The sequence below is a fragment of the Nicotiana tabacum genome, chromosome 12 (genome assembly GCF_000715075.1).
Source record: "Nicotiana tabacum cultivar K326 chromosome 12, ASM71507v2, whole genome shotgun sequence".
Lineage (NCBI taxonomy): Eukaryota > Viridiplantae > Streptophyta > Magnoliopsida > Solanales > Solanaceae > Nicotiana > Nicotiana tabacum.
The window spans coordinates 1,409,963-1,432,236 of NC_134091.1; the positions used below are offsets into that span (position 1 = coordinate 1,409,963).

Consider the following 22,274-nt stretch of genomic DNA (forward strand, 5'->3'; position numbering starts at 1 on the left):
TCTGAACTACTGTTCGTGTGTTGAAGGAGCAGAATGAGAGTGCTTATATAGCACTTTAGGGAGTAAAATAAATAAGGTAAAGAGAATCATAGTTCAATCAATTTGAAGCAATCAACCAATTATGGAATCAATTCCAATTGAGAAATCCGGAAACGGCCCCTTTAATTGGGGAGAGTCGGTTAACGGTTAGAGCTGGGACTCAAATAAGGTAATAAATCAACACCATACCATATAAGGAGTCCATCAAATTCCCAAACTACTGATAACTAATTAAGGCAAGTATAATTAATCAAAATAGGGAAACAAGTAAAAATTTAGGAAAATACGGATTTTAACAGGAAAGAATTGTCCATTCTCCCTAAATAGAAATCAATTCATCAAAAAAATCCCAAAGAATACTAGATTTAACAGGAAAATCACTCATATCCCTAAATAGAATCAGTTAATACGAGTGGTTCACAGAAATAAACATAATAAATGAAAAAATTGAAGAAATCAATATTACCATCAGAAACATCTAGGGTTCGAGCATACATGCAAAAATTAACCAAACACGTAAAGAGATGACTAGATTAAACATTTAAAAGCAGAAAAACCTCTTGAAAAGAAGTCTGGGAAGAACCCTAATTTCAGAAAGAGTGAATAAAATCAAAGAAGTTAACTAAAACAAAGGATTTTCAAGGGAAAACACCAGAAAATACTCGAACCGTTTCAGATCTACAAAGATCAAAACGGATTCGAGTAGTTGCAAAACTAGGGTTTTCAAAACAGCAGAGATAAAGAAACTTGGTCAAAAACCCATAGATTCAAACTAAAATAGGAGGAAATTTGTACTCACAAACGAGAAAGGCCTTAGACAGACCATTAAACAAGTTTCAGGCAAGAACTAGGTCGAATATCCATGAGATTCTTCTAAGGATCCATGAAATCAAACAACCAGGAAGCATACACGATTGGTAATGGTCGGAGAATACTCTGAATCTCTATAGATAGGAGCTCTTCGCTGGTGACGGCGATTAGGGTTAGGCATAGATCGAGAGAGAATTAGTGAGGTTAGGGAGATGATGACGGCGGTCCAAGCGGAATAAAGGGGTTTAGGGTTGGTTTAGAGGTTAATAAGGTAAGTTTTAATGTAGACCGTTGATCTAAAGGATCAACGGCCACTATTTGATGGGGGTTTGGGTTGGGTAGGTGCAGATTGGGCTTAGGGTGAATTAGGATGGTATTATTAAGGGGTTTGGGCTGGTATTAAAAGGGTTAGTTCCGAAAAATTAGAGAAATTAAAAAGTCTATTTGTTAAATACTCAAATAATTGATAAAAATATTTTATAAAATAATTAACAGATTATAAAAATAATTTTCATGCATAGAAATATTTTTAAAAAATAACTACATATTTAGAAAAAATACAATGTGCTATTTTTGTAAAAAAAATAATGTAATAATGTGCACATGGGCTATAATTGCAAAATTATTGCAATTGTGACCAAAATGTATAAATCTTGCCATTTGTGAAATAATTTGAACCTAATATAACTATAAATAGCAATATTAAGTCATGAAATTCTATAAAGTAATGATTGATTCACATAACTAAGTTCGGTCGGGACCCACCATTGTGGACCATGAGGGGTGCCTAACACCTTCCCCTCAAGGTTATTTCGAGCTCTTACCCTAATCTCTGGTAATGCAAACTGGTTACATGAGTTAATTGCTCTGGGTGCCCTAACGCACCTTAATCCATTAGGTGGCGACTCTTCAAATACCCAATTCCCAAAAGGAAACGAGTTGTTCCCAATGAATGTCGAAACCCGGACTCCGAGAAGGAAAAACGGGGCGCGACACCTCCTCCAAATTTTTGTTCAAGTTGAGTTACGACTGCACCACTGCTTGCTATTTTCTTTCAGCAGAATTTTGTGCATGCAAATGATTGGACCGATTCCTTAAATATCAGCTATACTCTAGCCAATGGCCTTCTTGTACTTTTTTAGCGGTTCCACCAGTTTTTGCTCTTGTGTACCTATCAAGTAAGCATAAATAATCACAGAAAAATTGTTATTTTCAAGAAAAGCATATTTCAAGTGAGTATGGAGGACTTTCAATTCCACACTAGCCTTAGAAGCCTCCTCTTTTAGTTCCTCCTCATCAACCACTTGATCCTCAGTTTCAAAAACTTCAACATTCTTTCTTTATTTCAGGATCTTCATCCTCCACTGTTATAGACCGAGTAATACACCTCTCTAGAGTATCTCCCACAAGCTTGTCAAACTTATATTTTTTCAGTCAATTCCCCAACAACATCTAGCTTGAACCCGAGCAGGCAGATGCCTCATCACTGGGGTATTTCATCATCCTCTTCATTTGGAACACCACTTTTTCATTGCCCATTCCGAGATAAGCTTCCCCACATAGATTCAAGGATAGATCTACATGTACATAAAATTGGTCTTCCTAGAATTCGAGGCTTATCACATTATGCCTATGCCTTCAAGACCGTTCACTAGGAGTCAAGCCAAGGACCTTCAAATTATTGGGATGCATTTGATTAAGTTGGAAGATTTGAATGGTCTTTTGGAAAAGCCTAATAGAGTCTACAATTTTATCAAAATGATATTCAAAGATGGTGGCCCAAGTTCATGTAAAGAGGCCCAATTACAAGTGGAGAGCCCAAGCACCTACGGGTATTTTTAGTCATTATATATACCTTAGTATAAATAGAAAATATTAGGTCATCTTTCATTTCTTAGACTATATTGAATATTGCTATATATTTTATGAGCTTGAAGGTGTAGGCGCTTTTGTTGATTTTATTGGGGGTAATTATGATTTAATTCTAGTTATTTCTTATATCTCATCAATATTTGTGTCTTGCTTCCCTTTCTTTATTGCTTTTCAAGTCCCATTTCTTGACCTTGCATTTTAGTTGTTATCATTTGGTATCAAGAGCTTTGGATAATTGGGTATTTTAATACTTAATTTTTTCTCTAATTTTGAACCATAAAAAAAATGTTCCCAAGTAGAAAAGAAAGAAAGAGTTTCATTTGTTTGGTCTTTGAGTTCACTGCTTGCTATTGGAGATCAACATAAGCATTTAATTACCTTGTGCCTTGAAAAATATTGTTTTTGAATCTTTGTGTGGGTTTTGTAGCTTGCTAAAAAAAATTTCATAAAGAACTGCAATACCCACTTGGAGAAACTAGATTTGAAACCAAAAATTCGAATTCCTTGAAGTTGTTAAAGTTTTGAATTTTGGTGTGATGAAATCAATTGGTTGATACTAGTTGGAGCTGAGAAACGTCATCAAAACACTGCTCGAATATTTCGAAGATTAAGATCCATATGTGAAACTTACTTTATGGACTTGTTTGTTCATTTTGTAGGAAAGTTCAATTTGGGTGAGGGATATTCCAACAACATAGAAAAAATGTTTGAGGCCATGATGAAGAGATTTGATATGATTAATTGAAGGTTCACAAATATGGAGAATAGGATGCAAGTTCAAGAGGAAAAGGTGAACTCCTTGAAGAGTGGAACTCTTCCACATCAATAAGGTGTTGGAAGTAGTGCTTCTCCAATAACTCATTCTACTCCTTTGGATCCTAATCTAATGCAACAAGGGATCCATGCTCAAGCTACTTATGCAAAGGAATTCTATTCTATGACAATCAACTCCAAAGGCAACAAAATCAATCCACAAAATCACCAATCACCACAAGAAAAGAACATCAATATTGAGGAAGAAGAAGATGATGCTCAAAATGTAATGAGACAACAAGTTTGGAAAGTTTATTGACAACCAAGATACAACTATGATGAGCATGAAAGATGGTTGAACACCATCAAGATTACTGTTCCACCTTTCAAAGGAAGTAGTGACCCGAATAAATACTTGGATCGGGTAATCAAGAGTAAAAACATCTTCCAAGTTAACAATGTGCATAGTATGTCATCACCCAATTTGAGGGATTTGCCTCTACTTGGTGGGAATCTTATAAGAGGCAAAGGAACAACGACTACTTGATCCTATTACTACTTGGGATGAAATGAAAGGTGTCATAAAGAAAAGGTTTGTACTGGATTACTTTCAAGAAGGCATTCTTTCAAAATTCTATACTTTGAGGAAATGTAGTAAGAATATTGATGAATTCTATGAAGAGTTTGAGAAGAGAAGATTGCAAGCCAACTTTCATGATAGAGAGGATCTTATTGTTCCAAGATTCCTTGAGGGGTTGAACAAGGAAATTTCTTCTCCTATAAGGTTGCACAAGTATGATTACTTAGAGGATGTTTACCAAGCGGCTTTGAGAGTTGAAAAGGGGCTTAAGAGTGAGAAAAGCTACAAGTCCAAGAGCACTACTTCTTCATTGAGCAAGGGAAAAGAGACTTGAAAATATTTTAAGCCATTGGGACAAGCCTAAAGAGACTAAATAAGATTTCAAAAATCAAGTTGAAAGATCCAACCTAAGGTGGAGGCTAAAAAAGGAGGAAATAATACTCAATACAAGACTCCTACTAATATTAGGTGACATAAGTGTCATGGCCTTGGTTAGTACATGAGAGATTGTCCAAACTGGAGAGTTATCATTTCAATGGAAGATGGAGGATATCAAACGAGAGATAGTGACCATGGTGAAGATGTTGAAGAGGAAGGTGACAGTGACCATGGAGAGTGCGAAGAAGAAGACCTCAAGCGCTACTTGGTAGTAAGAAGATTTATGGGTGAACTTGCTAAGGAAGAATTAGATCAAAGGGGGAATCTTTTTCATGCTAGATGCAAGATTATGGGAGATGTTTGATCAATGATAACTGATAATGGAAGTTGTGAAAATGTGGCAAGTGCATCTTTGGTAGAGCAATTCAATTTGCATACAAGGAAGCATCCTGTATCATATAGACTACAATGCTTAAATGAGTGTGCGTAATTCAAAGTGACAAAGCTAGTATTAATAAAGTTCAAGATCGAAAAGTATCATGATGAAGTTTGGTGTGATGTAGTGCCAATGCAAGCTTGTAATTTGCTTTTAGGTCGACCTTGGCAATATGATAGAGAAGTAAAGCATGATGGAAGAACAAATAAGTACTCTCTTATTAAAGATGGACATAAATTTACTCTTTTACGTCTGACACCATTTCAAGTGAGTGAAGATTATTAAAAAAAAGAGAGAATTGAGGAAAAAACCAAAGAGTGAGCAAAAGAGAAAAAAAAGAGTGATACTTCAATAGAGGAAAAAAGTGAGTAGAGTGGCACTTCAAGAGAGAAAAAAAGTGAAAAAGAGGGAAATGTTTCACTTTTATAAAATAAGAGTGAGCCTAGAGGGAAATAAAAAGTGAGTTTGTTAGATAGTCATCAAGATACTTTGAGAGAGGTTGAGCCACTCAAAGATGGAAGTTATAGAATGTGCGTTGATTGTAAGGCTATCAATAAAATCACGGTAAAGTATTGTCATCCTATACCTAGGCTTGATGAATTGAGTGGCTCTCTTATCTTTTCTAAAATTGACTTTAGAAGAGATTATCATCAAATAAGAATAAAACCCGGCGATGAGGAGAAAATCGCTTTTAAAACTAAATTTGGATTGTATGAATGGATGGTTATGCCTTTTGAACTTTCTAATACACCTAGCAATTTTATGAGGTTTATGAACCATGTGATGAAACACTTTATGGGAAAGTTTGTTGTAGTTTACTTCGATAATATTTTGGTGTATTCAAAGTTACTTGAAGAGCATGTTGAGCGCTTGAAAAAAATGCTCTTAGAAAGGAAAGATTGTTTGGTAATTTGAAAAGTGTACTTTTTGTGTTGATAAAGTGGTCTTTCTTGGTTTTGTTGTGAGTTCTAAGGGTGTAGGAAGTTGATGATTTTACAGTAAAAGTCATTATGAGTTGGTCCATACCTAAGTCTATTGGGGACGTTAGGAGCTTTCATGAGTTGACTAGTTTCTATAGAAGTTTTGTTAAGAACTTTAGCACCATAGCCGCACCGTTGACCCGAGTAATCAAGAAAGATAAGACCTTTGTTTGGGGGAAAGATAAATTTAGCAAGGCACTACTTCTTCAACTTCCTAATTTTGAAAAGACTTTTGAAATTGAGTGTGATGGTAGTGGAGTAGGTATAGGAGCAGTTTTAATGCAAGATCAACAACCCATAGTCTACTTTAGTGAGAAACTTAGAGGGGCGTGCTTGAACTATTCTACATATGATAAGGAGTTGTATGCCTTAGTTAGAGCTTTATCAAATTGGAAACAATACCTTTGGCATAGGGAGTTTGTGATTAAAATTGGCCATGAATTTTTGAAGCACCTTAAGAGCCAAAGTAAATTAAACAAGAGATATGCTAAATGGGCAGAGTTTATTGAGCAATTTTCATATGTGAATGGCAAAGATAATGTGGTCACGGATGTTCTTTCTAGGGGGTTTATTTTAATGAACACTTTGACTTCTAAGTTAATGCAATTTGAGAGCCTAAGAGAACTTTATCTTAGTGATCATAACATTAATGAGCTTTATGTTAAATGTGATTAAGTTGAGGCACATAAGAAACCTTATAGGTTAGATGATGCATACCATGATAAGCAAGGGAAGGAAGAGAAGGATAATGAATTAGCCAAAGTAGAAAGATAAAAGAGATTTCATAAGTTTGATGGATTCCTATTTAGAGAAAGTAGGTTTTGTGTGCCTAGGTCCTCTTGGAGAGAAATGCTTGTTAGAGAGGCATATAGTAGTGGTTTAATGGGACATTTTGAAGTCCCTAAGACTTTAGAATATTAAAAGAGCACTTTTATTGGCTTAAGATGAAAGTTGACGTAGATAAAGTATGTGATCAATATGTTGAGTGCAAGCAAGCTAAGTCTAAGGTATGTCCTTTTGGTTTGTATACTCCATTACCTATTTCTAATGCTCCTTGGTTTGATATTTCTATGAATTTTGTTCTTGGTTTGCCTAGGACTAGGAAAGGTGGAGATAGTATTGTGTGGTAGTTGATAGATTTTCTAAAATGGCACATTTTATATCATATCATAAAAGTGATGATGCTACCTATATTTCTACTTTATTTGTTGATCATATGCTTAAGTTGCATGAAATTTCAAAAACTATTGTTAGCGATAGGGATTTCAAGTTTCTTAGTCATTTTTGGAAGGGTTTGTGGGTAAGCTTGACACTAAATTGTTATTTTTTACTTTTTGTCATCCTCAAACCAATGTTCAAACCTAAGCTGTCAATAGGTCATTAAGAAATATTCTTAGGGCCATGGTTAAAGGAAAGCTTACTTCTTGGGAGGAACAATTGGCATCAGTAGAATTTGCATATAAAAGGACTATTCATTCATCTATTGGTATGTCTCCTTTTGAATATGTTTATGGTTCCAATCCTTTAACTCACTTGGATCTAACTCCTTTGTCTCAAGATGTTGTTGTGAGTTTAGATGCTAAGACAAGAGTCGGAGCCATGAAGAAAACTCACAAGAATGTTAGGAAACAACTTGAAAAGATGAACAAAAAGGTATATACCAAAGCCAACAAAGGAAGAAATAAAATGGTGTTGAACCCGGAGAATGGGTGTGGGTGTATTTTAGGAAAGAAAGGTTCCCTCACAAGAGAAAGAACAAATTGCTACCAAGAGGAGATGGACCTTTTCAAATTCTTGAAAGAACTAATGAAAATGCTTATAAAGTTGATCTTCCTAATGATTTTCAAGCGCATGATATTTTCAATGTTAGTGACTTGTCTTGTTTTGATGTAGGTGATGTTACAAATTCGAGGATGAATTTTTTTCAATAAGGGGAAGATGATCACATTATGCCTATGCCTTCAAGACCGTTCACTAGGAGTCAAGCCAAGGGCCTTCAAATTATTGGGATACATTTGATGAAGTTGGAAGATTTGAATGATCTTTCGGAAAAGCTTAATAGACTCTATAATTTCATCCAAATGATATTCATGGATGGTGGCCCAATTTCATGTGAAGAGGCCCAATTACAAGTGGAGAGCCCAATTAAAGTCATTATATAGACATTAGGATAAATAAAAAATATTGGGTCATATTTCATTTCTTAGACTATATTAAATATTGCTATATATTTTGTGAGCTTGAAAGTTGACTTATGATTTCCTTTGAACTAGCCCTAGAATTTGCAAGAGTTTTGTCTTCCTCTTGAGGATTCTATTAGTGTAGGTGATTTTGTTGATTGTATTCGGCGTGATTAGGATTTAATTATAGTTATTACTAATATCTCATCAATATTTGTGTCTTGCTTCCCTTTCTTTATTTGATTTTCAAGTCTCATTTCTTGTTCTTGCATTTTGATTGTTATCAAAGGCACCTCCTTGTTCACCTCCATACCCACTACAATAAAGTCTACGGGAAACACAAACCTATCCACCCGAACTAAAATATCATCAATGATTCCCTCAGGAAAAATGGTGGTCTGGTCAGCCAGTTGTAGGGACATTGGTACTGATTTGATCACTTCAAGCCCCCCTTCCAGTTTCTTGAACATGGATAGAGGCATTAGATTTATAAACGCACCAGAATCACAGAGAGACTTGTCGAATTTCTCACTCCCCAACGAGCATGGTATGTTAAAGCTCCCTAGGTCCCCACAATTTTGGGGAATTTTATTTTGTAATATAGCAGTGCAGTAGGCATTCAGCTTGACCACTGTTGTCTCCTCCAATTTTCTCTTGCTAGACAAGATTTCCTTCAAGAACTTTGCATAAGCAGACATCTAAATGAGTACCTCTATGAAGGGAATGTTCACATAAAGTTGCTTGTGCATCTCCAAGGACTGCTCAAAGTATTTTTCAAGTTTTTCCCGCTTCATCTTTTGAGGGAATGGTAGAGCTGCCATACGTCTACTTTCTTCAATCTCCTTTTGTACCCCCACTACTTTGGCCTTTCTGCTCTTCAGTCTTTTTCTCTTTTGGTGTCTCAGTCTGCTTGTTCACCACCTCGGGTTTAGCTTTCACCACTAGGTCAACCAATGCTTTTTCACTTCTTAAAAATACAGCTTTGATTGTTTCTTTTGGTTTCTTTTCAGTGTCATAGGGTTGAGTCCCATGAGACCTCTCAGATAACAAATTTTCAATTTGTCCCATTTGCCTTTTTAAATTTCGGATAGTCGTGCCCTGAGTCTTAAATTTTTCATCTATTTTATTGATGAATGCCTTCATGAGATCTTTCATACTAGACTGATTTGACTGTTGTGGCTGGTATTGCTACCTCTGTTGGTTCTAAAAACCTAGTGGTCCTTGACCCTAGGGTCAAGGATTATTTTGCTGCCATGAGTTCAAACTCTTACTAGGTGAACTCCACGAAAAACCTGGATGTTTTTTACCCATAGTATTATAGTTCTTCCCACCTTGGTAGTTTTCCCTATTATAGTTCGCCACAACATTGACTTCCTTAGCTGAAGCTTGACATTCATTTGTAGGGTGTCTCATTTCACAAAAAATGACCGGCTGTTTGTGACTCACTCTGTACCTTGGTCAATGTCAGCTTTCTTATCTCCTTGGCTATACTGTCTCGATGGGCTTACATGAATGTATTAGAGTCCACCCTGTGAACCCCAACTGATTTTCTTCTATTATTATACTCAGCACGCCACTGGTTAGTATCCTTATATAATTCATCAAGGATTAAGACAACCTCTTCAGGAATTTTCTTCATTAGTGGACCTCCACATGCAGTATTCAAAGTTCGTCGCGAGGAAGGTGTCAGTCCATCCCAAAAATTCTGGAGTTGCATCCACAAAGTGCTGACACGTTTTGACTATCTCCTTGAATTTTTCTGAAGCTTCGAAAATCGTTTATGTCTCCTTCTGGCAGAAGATGTGAATTTTCCTTCTGAATTTCCCTATTTTTGCAGTTGAGAAGTACTTGTCAAGAAACTTTTTGGTCATATCTTTCCATATTCTGATCGACCATGTGAGTAAGCTACGTGCTAGTGTTTCGCGTCATCTTTCAATAAAAAGAGGAATGCCTTTAAGTAGACTGCATCTTTTGATACTCTATTATACTAGAAGGTGTTCATGATTTCTTCAAAGTCCATCAAGTGAGTGCTAGGATCTTCATTCTCCTTCCCTCTGAAGATGTAGTTGTTTTGGATGGTTTGAACCAAGCCTTGCTTCAATTCGAAATTGTTTGCTGCTATGGGTAGAGGTCTGTCGCTTGACAGTCCTTGATTCTAGACTGTTATGGCATGGTCACCTAATGATCTTCTAGGACTAGGTGTTGCATTCTCGAACTGGTCTTCAACCAAGGGTCGGTTTAGATTGAATCTTCGACCTCCATCATTTTCGATTGTTTCCTCAGCAACTCTCCAGGCAGCTTCAGCTGCTATCCGTACAACTTCTTGTTGTGCTGCCTCTCTTGCAGCTAAGTCTACTCCATCAATCTCCTTGTTTTCCATGTTGTCTTGAGTCGAAGTATGACCTAAGAAATTTTCTGTTAATTCTCTTTCTTTTCTCAGTTGTTGCAGGTGTTTCTCCAATTCTGGTTTGTAGGTTATCACTTCCTTTGGAGAAGATCGAGTCATACACCATAGAAATCAACCATATATCCTGCACACAAGTGAGAAAACGTGAATACATTAAAGTAAAAATTGGTTCCTGAATTAGTACTAAAAAATATTTTATACACTATTGATTTCCAAATACTCGGCAACAACGCCAAAATTTGACGAGCGCAAAATACAAAACCAAATTATTGCTCGTAGTCAAAGATAATATAGTTTAATTATTATCTTCACAAGGATTGGATTTAAACAATGTTCGAATAATCTTCAGTTGATTTCTATACAGGAAAATTAACACTTGCTTTGATGATTATCAATTATTATTACTTACAAAAATTTAAGCAGTTAACAATTGATCACAAAAGATAGTAGATGAGCAACAAGAAAGTATCAATAAGAGAAATAAGGGTAATTGACTAGATAGGTGCAAGACAATTGACTCACGATCCAATTCTTTAGTTAATTCACTTTATAATATTGTTGATTCTCATGAATTCAACAGATAGTTAAATTACACTTGAAGTTAATGTTCCTCATCCGTTTAAACGTTAATTTCAGTAATTAATCCAATTGAAGTACGGTAAACAATTGCAACGAATAAAATGATGGTTATGGTCTAAGGGGTAATTTCTCACGAATATTTTCCTATTTTCTAGTTTGATTAACAATTCAAGAGGCTCTTTCGATTACCTATTTGAATCACGAATTTAAACTAGAGCATTAGATGTAAAGAAATTTAATATCAAGCTCCTCTTTCGATTAAGCAAAATAACAAATAACTCCCAATACGAATTAAAACTCCATCAATTAATTACAACAATTGTCAAGAATCGAATCCCCAATCAAGTTATCAAAACATCATATCTGTCAACACCCTAATGGAATTTAGTCCATAGCAATGGAAAAAGTCATCTCAATAAGGTTTACAAACAAAGAAAATATCAATGCTAATGATTAGATACAAACTCCTGTATTTCACCGATTGTTGGTTGAAATCTTGATGAATTCTTGAGTCTTCTTGCCTTGGTTGATTCTCCAATCTTTCGTAGGTCAAAAGTCCCTTCAAAAACGTATTTTTGATGTATTTATACCATGTAAGAACGGGCCATGACAAAACTACCCTTTCCTTCCCGACACTAGAAATAACTCTAATAAATTTGTACACTCCTGCGTGCGGTGCACTTGTGAGGAAGTTTAGAGAGGTGACATTTGACATGCAGCCCAGTTTTACACAACCGCGTCACGCCATGTGCGGCTGTGAGGTTTTCTCAGAGTAAATAGTTTCTTCCACTTTTTGACATTCAAACTTGGTCCTCGACCCCCGAACGTGATCCCGACTTAATTTCTTGGGCTTCTACTCAGACTTCAAAGCTCCAACTTGTTTGATTTAGCTCCAAATTACGTTAATTGCTCGGGGTCATTTCCTGCAAGGCATAAACACGTAATAAGTGTAATTCACTATTATTTAAGCTCAAACACATATAAAATACAGTAATTAGAGTGCAATACTATGCTAAAATACGAGTTTCCAGCCTACCATCACTCAACCTAGAAATATTTTGGAATAAAGGGACTAGATAAGTAGTATTCATGTACAAAATTTTCTTGTAAATTTATCTTAATGGGCTGGTCCTAAGATCAGCACTCGGGAAATCGAAAATTTTGATGGCTTGTTTAGATGAAATGCCCTTTTAAATGATTGAACTGTGTTATTAATGACGGACTGTTATCGTACAAATAGCACGGTATAGCCAGTTTTCGAATTGGTCATTCAAAAATAGCCAGCATTTACGAAGTCAATGAAAAATAGCCACTATTTTGCTGCAACAGAGACCGATCCAGCATAATATACTGGAGTTCGGTGCACCTGTGTATGAACTCCAGCATATTATGCTGGACCAGTATACTTTGCTGACTCCAGTATAATATACTGGAGATTGGAGCACCGGTGCTCCAAACTCCAGTATATTATACTGGATAATTATACTTGCTGGAACTCCAGTATAATATGTTGGAGTTCAAGCATATTTATGCTGGAACTCCAGTATAATATACTGACGTATTTTTCAGGTTCTGAACAATGCTTTCGCTCAGATTTATCTTTACATGAAAAGTGGCTAAATTTCGATTACTTTTGAAATTGGGCTATTTTTGAACGACCAGTTGTAAATCTGATTATTTTTTAATTTCTCCCTAGGTTATCTGCTTTTTTTTGGCCCGGTCTGGATAAAATTTGGATAAATGTTCTCTTTTAATTTTCAATTCATTTCCTTTCTTTAACAAAAAAATTGATTTTTTCCAAGTTTGCATTAAAATTTAACACTTGTACTTAGTATTATTTTGATAGAATCCTCGTTTCATTTTTTTGCCCCAGTAAGATGACTTTAACTTTAAAATAAATAAGTAATTTAACCCTTTAAAACATTTTACTCGAAGTTTAATTTTCTATTAATACACAGAGAGATACAAAATGTGACTCATGTTATCATCATTACAAATAATTGCCTAGTTGGCACTGCCAGTGTTGAGAAGCAAAGGTGGTCGCATTTATTTTGATTTTAGCTATTTATTGACAGCAATTTTTACACAATTAATTATAAAAAGTTTACATGTTGATTTAATATAATGTATAATTTGGAGAAGATGATATAGAGTTTATTGTATTTTGCCAGATTACTCATTACAGAAAACACGTAAATAGTTGTTAATTAAATTAACCTTAGCATCCAATAATTTGATTAATTAATTAAATTAATTTTAAATTAAATACTACTATAAAATTGGTAATTACAAAAGTCCAGGTGTCGGAGTAAACCACATTGATATTATCGAACGGGAAAAAACAAAACAATACGACCCTCACCACCTCTCTCAGTTGTTTCAGTTCAGTCTTCTCCACAATCACATTTTCCTCATAGCTCAGAAGAAGATGACAGCTCTTTCAAATTCCTTCGTTTTATCCAAACCCCAAAACTTATCTTTCCATTTTTCCTCCGGTAATCCTTACCCTCCTTTTATTTGTCATTTCTTACTATACTCAAATCGACTGACTGTTTTCTTTATTTTGCGATATTTTGTTGTTTTTCATTTCTTGATCTGATTGTATTGCCTTATTTTTTATATACTTTTACTGATTTCCGTTGCTATCTGAGCTTGCATGAGCGTTCTACTGTACCAAAATTAGCGGACTGCTGTACAGTTATGTTTTGATTTCGATATTTTTTTTTTGTTTTTCATTTCTTGATCTCATTTGTTTGCTGCAGTCTTTTACTGATTTTCTGTTGCTGACTGAGCTTCTGATATGGCGGACTGTTATATGGATGTGTTTATTTTCTATGTTTTGTTGTTTTTTCCTTTCTTGATCTGATTGTTTTACCTAATTTTACTGCTCTTTTGTATCAAATTCTTTTTGACTGAGCTTCTAGTATGGTCTTTCGAGCTCCCTATTTTAGCCAAATTGATGCATTGTTATATGGGGGTGTAAAATTTTGGATATTTCATTGCCCTTCTTCTGCAAGGAATTATAGCTTGAATGAGATTTATTGCAATATGCATCTTCCTTCAGTCCCTAGGAAAAATGTTGGTCGATAAAGTAGGTGCATATTCCACTGCTCTCTTGAGGAAATGGTGTGAATATATTATTTTCGAAAAATAATTGCATTCTCTCCGTGTGTGTGTGTGTGTGTGTATTTATATCTAGTTAATATGAAATGGTGCACCCATTGACAAAACCTTGCATCCGCGGATGTGTCCAATATCATTCTAAAAGCCCAGAAGGTTCTCCTGTACAAGGATTTATCACTTCGTTCTCTTCAATAATATATCATTTTTTTGGAAAGGAAAACTGGTTTTCTAGATAGGTATCTTACTTCAATTTTAAGGACACCATGATTTAGTTCCTAGTATTCTCCGAAGAATAGCTTATAGAGATCAATCTATCAAAAATAGAAAGAAAGAGAAGCTTATATAGAGATTTTATTTACTCTCTTACTTATCTACACCGGAGTTTGTATGGCCGATAGCTGATGATAAGCTTTATTGTGTCAAAGTGCACTCAAGTGCCTTAAGCTATATGAGCTGAGAAACCCCCCTACACACTTTCATCCTACAACCGACCCTTAGTCATTTTAATTGCTTCTTTGGAAAAATCCATCTGCTTGCTTTAACTTTCAGTATGACGATTTAGTAATGTATGGAGAGAATATTTGGAAGATCAAAGTAATTACAGGACATGAGCCCCAGAATTATCAAGCAACCTATGTTTGCTAGTAATCAATGGGCATTTCCAATCGTGTTGTACCTTGTGCTGAAAAATCTGGCTAATCTTTATCTTCATAAAATAAAATAAAAACAAATCTAGCTAATCTTTATTGTTAAGCAGTGACCTCAATCATCATAATGCTCTTCCTGGTTGCAACCGGCTTTAGGATTTCTTGAAGTGGAAATGGAAAATCCTCTAATTTCTGTTAACATCCAGTTACCTACGAACTACCTTGCTCCCATTTACTATTGCAGTTATTATTATTGTTGAATGATAAAATGAGATTTTGTTTGGATGTGATTGCATGGAAGATATGCCTTCTGCTAAATATAAATAGCTTCTACCTAATTCAATGTGATAGTTCTATTCCTAATGTAATAGATGTATCTCAATTAGATGACATTTTGCTAGGTTATCAAAAACTATATATTGAGAAAGGGGTCATGTTAATGTCAAAGTTCACCTGGTAGTCTCCCAAAAAAAAAAAGGGAATCAAAGTTCAGCTGGTATAATTCATGCGTGTCTTCCATTATTTTCGTCATAGCAGTTGAAGGAAAATTTTGTGATACAAATGAATTCTATGTTTCTGATATGCATAGAGATTTTACATTTTTTTAGTATTCTTCTTGGGGAAAGCATGATGCTAATATTTCTCACAATTGTGATTCGGCTTATAAATAACATGAGCAAATCATTTGTTGCATTGATAATGCCGTCTTTCTAAACCTATAACAGTGTTGTGGTGTAAAGCCTCTAACTTTATTAATGTGTTAATTAGGTTCTTGCTTGAAGTCACTAGACCAAAATGTCAGTGCCACCAAGTTGTCCTTCGGTCCAAGGCATGGAGGAAAATCATATTCTTCTAAAAGATCATTGACCATTCAAGCATCATATCGGTATTACCTTCTTGTATTCAATATGCAGGTTATGCATGAACTCTCTATTTAGAGTCACTTTCTGCAAAACAAAACAGCAGATCTAGAACTATTATATAGGGGCAGAAGCAACTTGGTTCTTGACTCGAAGCCACAAAGAAACTGTAGTTTTGTTTTTCTTCACATTTTGTTGGCCATCTAAACCTAGTGGAGAAAATATTACATCCGATGTTTCTCATTCTGAATTGGCAGTGATGGTGGAAGGCCAAGCGGTGCTGGCATCTTTGTTGGTGGCTTTGTTTTAGGAGGATTGATTGTTGGCACACTTGGCTGTGTGTTCGCACCCCAGGTACTTATGTGACTGCATTGGTTGTTGCCTTTTATTGTGCTAAACATACTCGTGAATGTCACATCTTGTTGGTCACTCTATATATTTTCTTCTCTTTCTAAGTGCTGCACCTTAGTGGAGAAACGAGCTGATCGTAGGTTATTCTTCTTTACAGATCAGCAAGGCATTAGCTGGAGCTGATAAGAAGGACCTGATGAGAAAGTTGCCCAAGTTTATATATGACGAAGACAAAGCATTGGAGGTAAGCTGGTGTTGTGCATGTCTTTGATTAGATAGCTGTAATGAGGTATCAAATATAAGGAAGATGGATATCCTTATGTATCTGGAACCATATCTTCTGATTGAATATAATTTCCGTATGATTTTGAATTTTTAATCTCACTAATTGATGTGAATTCTGGTTTTTTGGGTCTGTGTACTTTAATCCGCATCTTACGCTTTAGCTGAAATAATTCTCTTAAGCTGGCATTTGGGGTTCCCTTAAAAAAACTCCTACTTTACAAGTAATTGGGCAGAGGATAAACCAAAGGGTAACAGCCTTTTTTTTTTAAAAAAAAAAAACCCACTTTGTCTAACTTGTAGATACTGTTTTGTCCGCAGAAACAACGTAAGAAACTTGCCGAAAAGATTGACCAGCTGAATTCGGCGATTGATGACATTTCCACTCAGTTGAGATCAGATGACACGCCAAATGGAGCTGCTGTGAACTCAGATGATGTTGAAGCTGTTGTATAAGAACAATTCTATCTTAATGTCATAGTCAGCAGAGGACATTGAATACATTCTGGGAATATTCTTAGTTCAATTTTAGTGTTTTTGGTGTTTGCTACAATATAATATCCAGAGTGAGGAAGAATATGCGATTATCTATGATTCTTCTGTTTTCTGATGGAAGGTTCAGCTTGAAGCTCTAATATACTTGCTTATAATCCTTTTCTCCACTGCCCCTATATAGTAATTCCTGCATCTGTTAGTAATTGGCTTATTCAAGCTTAGTGCATTATTCATCATCTTTTTCACATAGTTCCTTGGTAATTGATAATCTAACGTTCATTGAAATGGATTCTTTTAAATTAAGGTCCTATTTTCTTACTGAGTTTTCAAATAGTAAATATATTTGCTAACTGCTGTTAAGGCTAGCACGAGAAGCTTGTTGTTTCATGCTATGTTGCGCAGATTCTCCAAAACAGCTGCCGCACACGTGTCGGATCCTCCAAATTCACCACTTTTGGAAGATCTGACATCGCCATTTTCGGATAGTCGAGCAACATAGGTTTCATGTATGTTATGGCAGGTGAATCTTAACTATTGGAGTGCATTACAGTCAAAGCACGACAAACCAGGATTATGGGTACAAATTCGAGTAAAGATTCAGCAAAATTGAGATTCTTGGCTCAAGTTTTTGATAAGTTATTATCAAATCAGGACCAGGTGTTTTACATTCAATTACAACCACACGTTGTTCCAAATCTAAAATAAATAAATAAAAGCAAGTCTATTTTCCATCAACACAATCTTTTCACATGTTTGACTCAAGAAAATTAATAGCTTTAAAATATTTACAGAAAATGTACACTGTCAATTCCATTTTGGATCTTACCTAGGCATAAAATCCGATAGCCATTTCATCCTTCAGCGAGTACATTTCTAGATTTTCACCTTTTCTTATGAATAGACACTGATATTTTTCTTGTATAGTTGTTTCAGCAAATATTAGCCAGACGTTGAAAGGATTTGAAATAATGCAATTATTGTAACTACCACCCTTCTCCTTTAGTTCCATTTCACATGTTTCCTATACTTGTCATTTTGCATGAATTTCCCCCCACTGTAAATGCTGGTAGAGCTTTTTCCACAAGCTTATCTCTTACAGAACTGCAGGGTAAGACTGCGTGCAATAGACCCTTGTGGTCAGAGGCGGACCTACAGCCATGCTTGAGGGGTCACGTGAACCCGTTAACTTCGGCAAAAACTCTATATATACATAGTTGTATATACGTTGGGGACCCCTTAAATATTTTTCTTGGTACCATCATTATCAATATTATGCTTGCAGCAATGGTCCGCTTCTAAGAATAAGCCTTGCTCCTTGTCACACGATGCAGGTTCGAAACCTGCTTGCTACAAGTTTTTGATGGTGCCCCCGTTATTCTCAATCCTGGGTCCGCCTTGTGGTCCGGCCCTTCTCTAAGTTATTCTATATTGATGGTATAAAAAAATTTACGCTGTCAAAGTACAAACTACGGGCAGTTTATAAAGAATATCAAGGGCATGTATGGAATAAAGGAAATATGCCAACAATCTGTGGTTGAGATTGTGAAAATGGAAGATACAAGGGGACATGATCTTATCTTGTATCAATCTTCATACACCATCTTCACCACTCATTCCTTTACCTTCAATACCAACCATGGCTTTATTTTAATTATTCCCATTATAGAACAATTACTAATAATATGTTGGCAACAAAACATATTTCAAACTATATATAGCACAGGAAATATTTCCATAAAATCATTTAGTTGCAGCCATGGCTTCCCACTCAGCTTTGGCTTCTTCAAGAATTCCTACAACCACAAGGCTACCTACCAAGAACTCCCACTCTTTCCCCACTCAATGCTTATCCAAGGTTTTTTTTTTAATTCTTTTTAAAGTATGTTTGCTATGTAGTAATGTGTTAAAAAGTTATGTTTTTTCTAAATTCTCATCCTCTGTTATGTGTAGAAATTTGAAGTAGCCGAATTTGCTGGTCTTCGATCGAGTGGATGTGTGACATTTTCCAACAAAGAGTCTTCTTTCTTTGATGTTGTCTCTGCTCAACTCACTCCAAAGGTAAATTTTTCTCCCTATTTTCAGCTTTTCTTTTAAGAAATACTATTACAAGACAAGCTATAGCTTATATGTAGGAGGATTTACATTATCAGTGTGTTTAATTAAACCTGTTTTAGCAGGTTACACGCCTTATTTTTCAGGTTACTAATCCTAGTGATGTGGACGATTAGTTGTAGTTATCTTTTAAGTGATCTTATTGTGTAATGTTGTTAGTGCATGAAAGTGAAAATCTTTGTAGGATGGTATGCATAATTCTTGATATACTACTGGAACTGATCTATTTTTATGGTTATGATAAACTAGACCACAAGATCAACCCCTGTTAAGGGAGAAACTGTTGCTAAATTGAAGGTTGCTATCAATGGTTTTGGACGAATTGGTAGGAATTTCCTCCGATGCTGGCATGGGCGCAAAGACTCGCCACTAGATGTCGTGGTTGTCAACGACAGTGGTGGTGTCAAGAATGTGAGTCAATTCTATGTTTTCCTTCTTTCTATGATTAACTTGACTAGAATTATTTACTAAGAGTTGCTAGTTTTGCTGCAATGTGAATACAGGCATCTCACTTGCTAAAGTATGATTCGATGCTGGGAACATTCAAAGCTGATGTGAAAATAGTGGATAATGAAACCATTAGTGTTGATGGAAAGCACATCAAGGTTGTTTCTAGCAGGGACCCCCTTAAGCTTCCTTGGGCTGAACTTGGCATCGACATTGTTATTGAGGTAAACCTTATATCCTCAGTTTTTCAGAAACATAATTAAGTAAATAAAAGTGTGCTCTCTTTAACAGTTTAAGTTTTCAGATGAGTTGGTCATACACTTCAACACAGTTCTCATCAACATTACTAGACTGTGTATTTGCATCCATGAAACTCATCATATTCTGTCCCCCAAAAATTGCCTATAGTAATCCTTAGAGCTCATATTTTCAGGAACAAAGACAAATCTTATATGTTAGTGGCATGATAACTGATATCCGTGGTCATTGAAAGAGTAATTTAATTCTTTTTTAGCTTAAAATACTCTTACTAATTGCTAACTTTAAAAAATTTCAGGACATTTAGAGCACAATATATCACAATAATCCCTAATATAGGAGTTGAGTCATTCCTATTGTCTTGCGACTTAAGTTTTTGCCTCCGTCTTTATAGCTATGATCAACTTATTTGCCTGACAAGATTGAAGTAGTCAAGTTGCAGCCTTTTGTGAAGCATTTACAACTTGATGACTTCTGAGAAATGGTTCCAAGCTGATTATATTGTTTGAATCAACAGGGAACCGGTGTGTTTGTTGATGGTCCAGGTGCTGGGAAGCACATCCAAGCTGGTGCCAAGAAAGTTATCATCACTGCACCAGCAAAAGGTGCTGACATTCCTACCTATGTCGTTGGGGTGAACGAGCAAGACTACTCTCACGAGGTTGCTGATATCATAAGGTTGTGCTTCTGTCAATATAGTATACATCGCTCAAAAAGTTAGTCATCCACGAGTATATAGGCTTTGCACATTCATATTGTTCCAAATTTTTACAGTTTATTGTTTTGAAATTGCAGCAATGCCTCTTGCACCACTAACTGCTTGGCTCCATTTGTAAAGGTCATGGATGAAGAACTTGGTAAGCAGCAAATTCAATTACAATAACTCTACATCGACTATTGTTTAAATCATTAACACAATTTTGATTGTTGTGTTGACTATTTCCATTCACTTTTCAGGTATTGTGAAGGGTACAATGACAACAACTCACTCTTACACCGGAGATCAGGTAATCATGCACAATATTGAGAGGGAAACCAATGAAACACCTTCATAAACATGGTTTCATGTCAATAGAAACTTGTAATTCCGCGCTAATAGGATTGATTATGTTGTTATGCAGAGGCTTCTAGATGCTTCACACCGTGACTTGAGGAGAGCGAGAGCAGCAGCATTGAACATTGTCCCAACCAGCACTGGTGCAGCCAAGGCTGTGTCTTTAGTGCTACCTCAACTTAAGGGAAAGCTCAATGGCATTGCTCTCCGTGTCCCAACACCTAATGTTTCAGTTGTTGACCTCGTTGTCAATGTCGCGAAGAAAGGAATTACAGCTGAGGATGTCAATGCAGCTTTCAGAAAAGCTGCTGATGGTCCATTGAAAGGCGTATTAGCTGTGTGCGATGAACCTCTTGTTTCAGTTGACTTCAGATGCTCTGATGTCTCATCCACCATCGACTCCTCTTTAACCATGGTTATGGGAGACGATATGGTCAAGGTCGTGGCTTGGTACGATAACGAGTGGGGATACAGGTAAAGTTCAATGACTATACGTGAAATATATTCAAATTCCTTGGCGTAACTGGTAAAGTTGCTGCCATGTGACCAGCCGTGGAAACAGCCTCTTGCAGAAATGCAGGGCAAGACTGCATACAATAGACTCTTGCAGTCCGGCACTTCCCTGGACCCCGCGCTTAGTGCACCAGGGCCCGGGCTACCCTTTTTTTTTGTTATGAATGAAATGGTGATCATGTTTTTGTAAATTGCAGCCAACGTGTGGTGGATTTGGCTCATCTAGTAGCAAACAAATGGCCAGGAGTTGCAGTACCAGGAAGTGGAGATCCATTGGATGAGTTTTGCAAGACAAATCCTGCTGATGAGGAATGCAAAGTCTATGAATAATCGTTTTTGTTATGTTTCCTCTTTTGAAATGGATGATTTTAGAAGCCAATAATTTTTTTATCTACAGATTTAGTCTGTAAAACTTAGTGGCAAATTACCACTAATTTAAGACAGTAATATCAGTGTTATGAATTCTTTCTATATCCATTTAGTTGAGACTGAATAAATGGGATGTACCTTTTTTTGTTTTTTATATCCAGAGCAGTACTTCTTAATGAGTTATTCTTTACTCAAACTCATGCCATTGCTTATAAATTCTTTTGATTTTCATAAAATAAAGTTGAATCCCCTAAGATATGTTTCTAAAAAAGTGTCTAATAAGCGATAAACCAGATATCGCTTAGGCGATCATAAATAGTATATGTCAATCTATGATATTACCATGATCTTTCACTTTATTAAAAAACGATCCTGGTAATAATTAATAAGCGATCAATTGGAGATCACTTAGACTTAGACGATCATAAACAATACATGAGCGATTTATAAATAATACATAGGTGACTTAACTAATTTTAGTAAATTTTAACTCTGAGGTATTCTATCAAATGTGACTATTTCACATAAAATTAAGTTCTATGGACAGTCATAATAAGGTTGCTCATAATGTTATCACATGTAAAATCAACTAATACTGTAGAAAAAAATCTTTGCATTATTAGTGTTTATTTAATTTAAATTTTTTATATAACTTTCAAAAATTGAAATTTTTTAGTATTTCATTTAATTATTTACACTTTAAGGGGTTGTTTGGTATCATGAAAAAGCAAAAATAATCATGCGCTAAA

General features: G+C 35.7%; 3 protein-coding genes across 3 annotated transcripts; 2 read left to right on the forward strand and 1 right to left on the reverse strand.

Moving 5' to 3' along the window:
- Window positions 1-8,201: 8,201 nt before the first annotated feature.
- On the reverse strand, window positions 8,202-8,726 carry LOC107801156 (uncharacterized). Its single transcript, XM_016624440.1, has one exon. It carries the CDS (start codon window positions 8,724-8,726, stop codon window positions 8,202-8,204), a length of 525 nt encoding a protein of 174 aa, XP_016479926.1.
- A 4,593-nt stretch (window positions 8,727-13,319) lies between these two features.
- On the forward strand, window positions 13,320-16,963 carry LOC107801159 (uncharacterized). Its single transcript, NM_001425905.1, has 5 exons — window positions 13,320-13,509; window positions 15,553-15,670; window positions 15,902-15,998; window positions 16,153-16,239; window positions 16,599-16,963. Exons 1-5 carry the CDS (start codon window positions 13,443-13,445, stop codon window positions 16,731-16,733), a joined length of 504 nt encoding a protein of 167 aa, NP_001412834.1. The 5' UTR covers window positions 13,320-13,442; the 3' UTR covers window positions 16,734-16,963.
- A 1,408-nt stretch (window positions 16,964-18,371) lies between these two features.
- On the forward strand, window positions 18,372-21,644 carry LOC107801158 (glyceraldehyde-3-phosphate dehydrogenase B, chloroplastic-like). The gene is made up of 9 exons (NM_001425906.1): window positions 18,372-18,627; window positions 18,723-18,830; window positions 19,134-19,295; window positions 19,388-19,555; window positions 20,107-20,267; window positions 20,385-20,446; window positions 20,547-20,596; window positions 20,711-21,117; window positions 21,354-21,644. Exons 1-9 carry the CDS (start codon window positions 18,529-18,531, stop codon window positions 21,484-21,486), a joined length of 1,350 nt encoding a protein of 449 aa, NP_001412835.1. The 5' UTR covers window positions 18,372-18,528; the 3' UTR covers window positions 21,487-21,644.
- The last annotated feature ends 630 nt before the right edge of the window (window positions 21,645-22,274 follow it).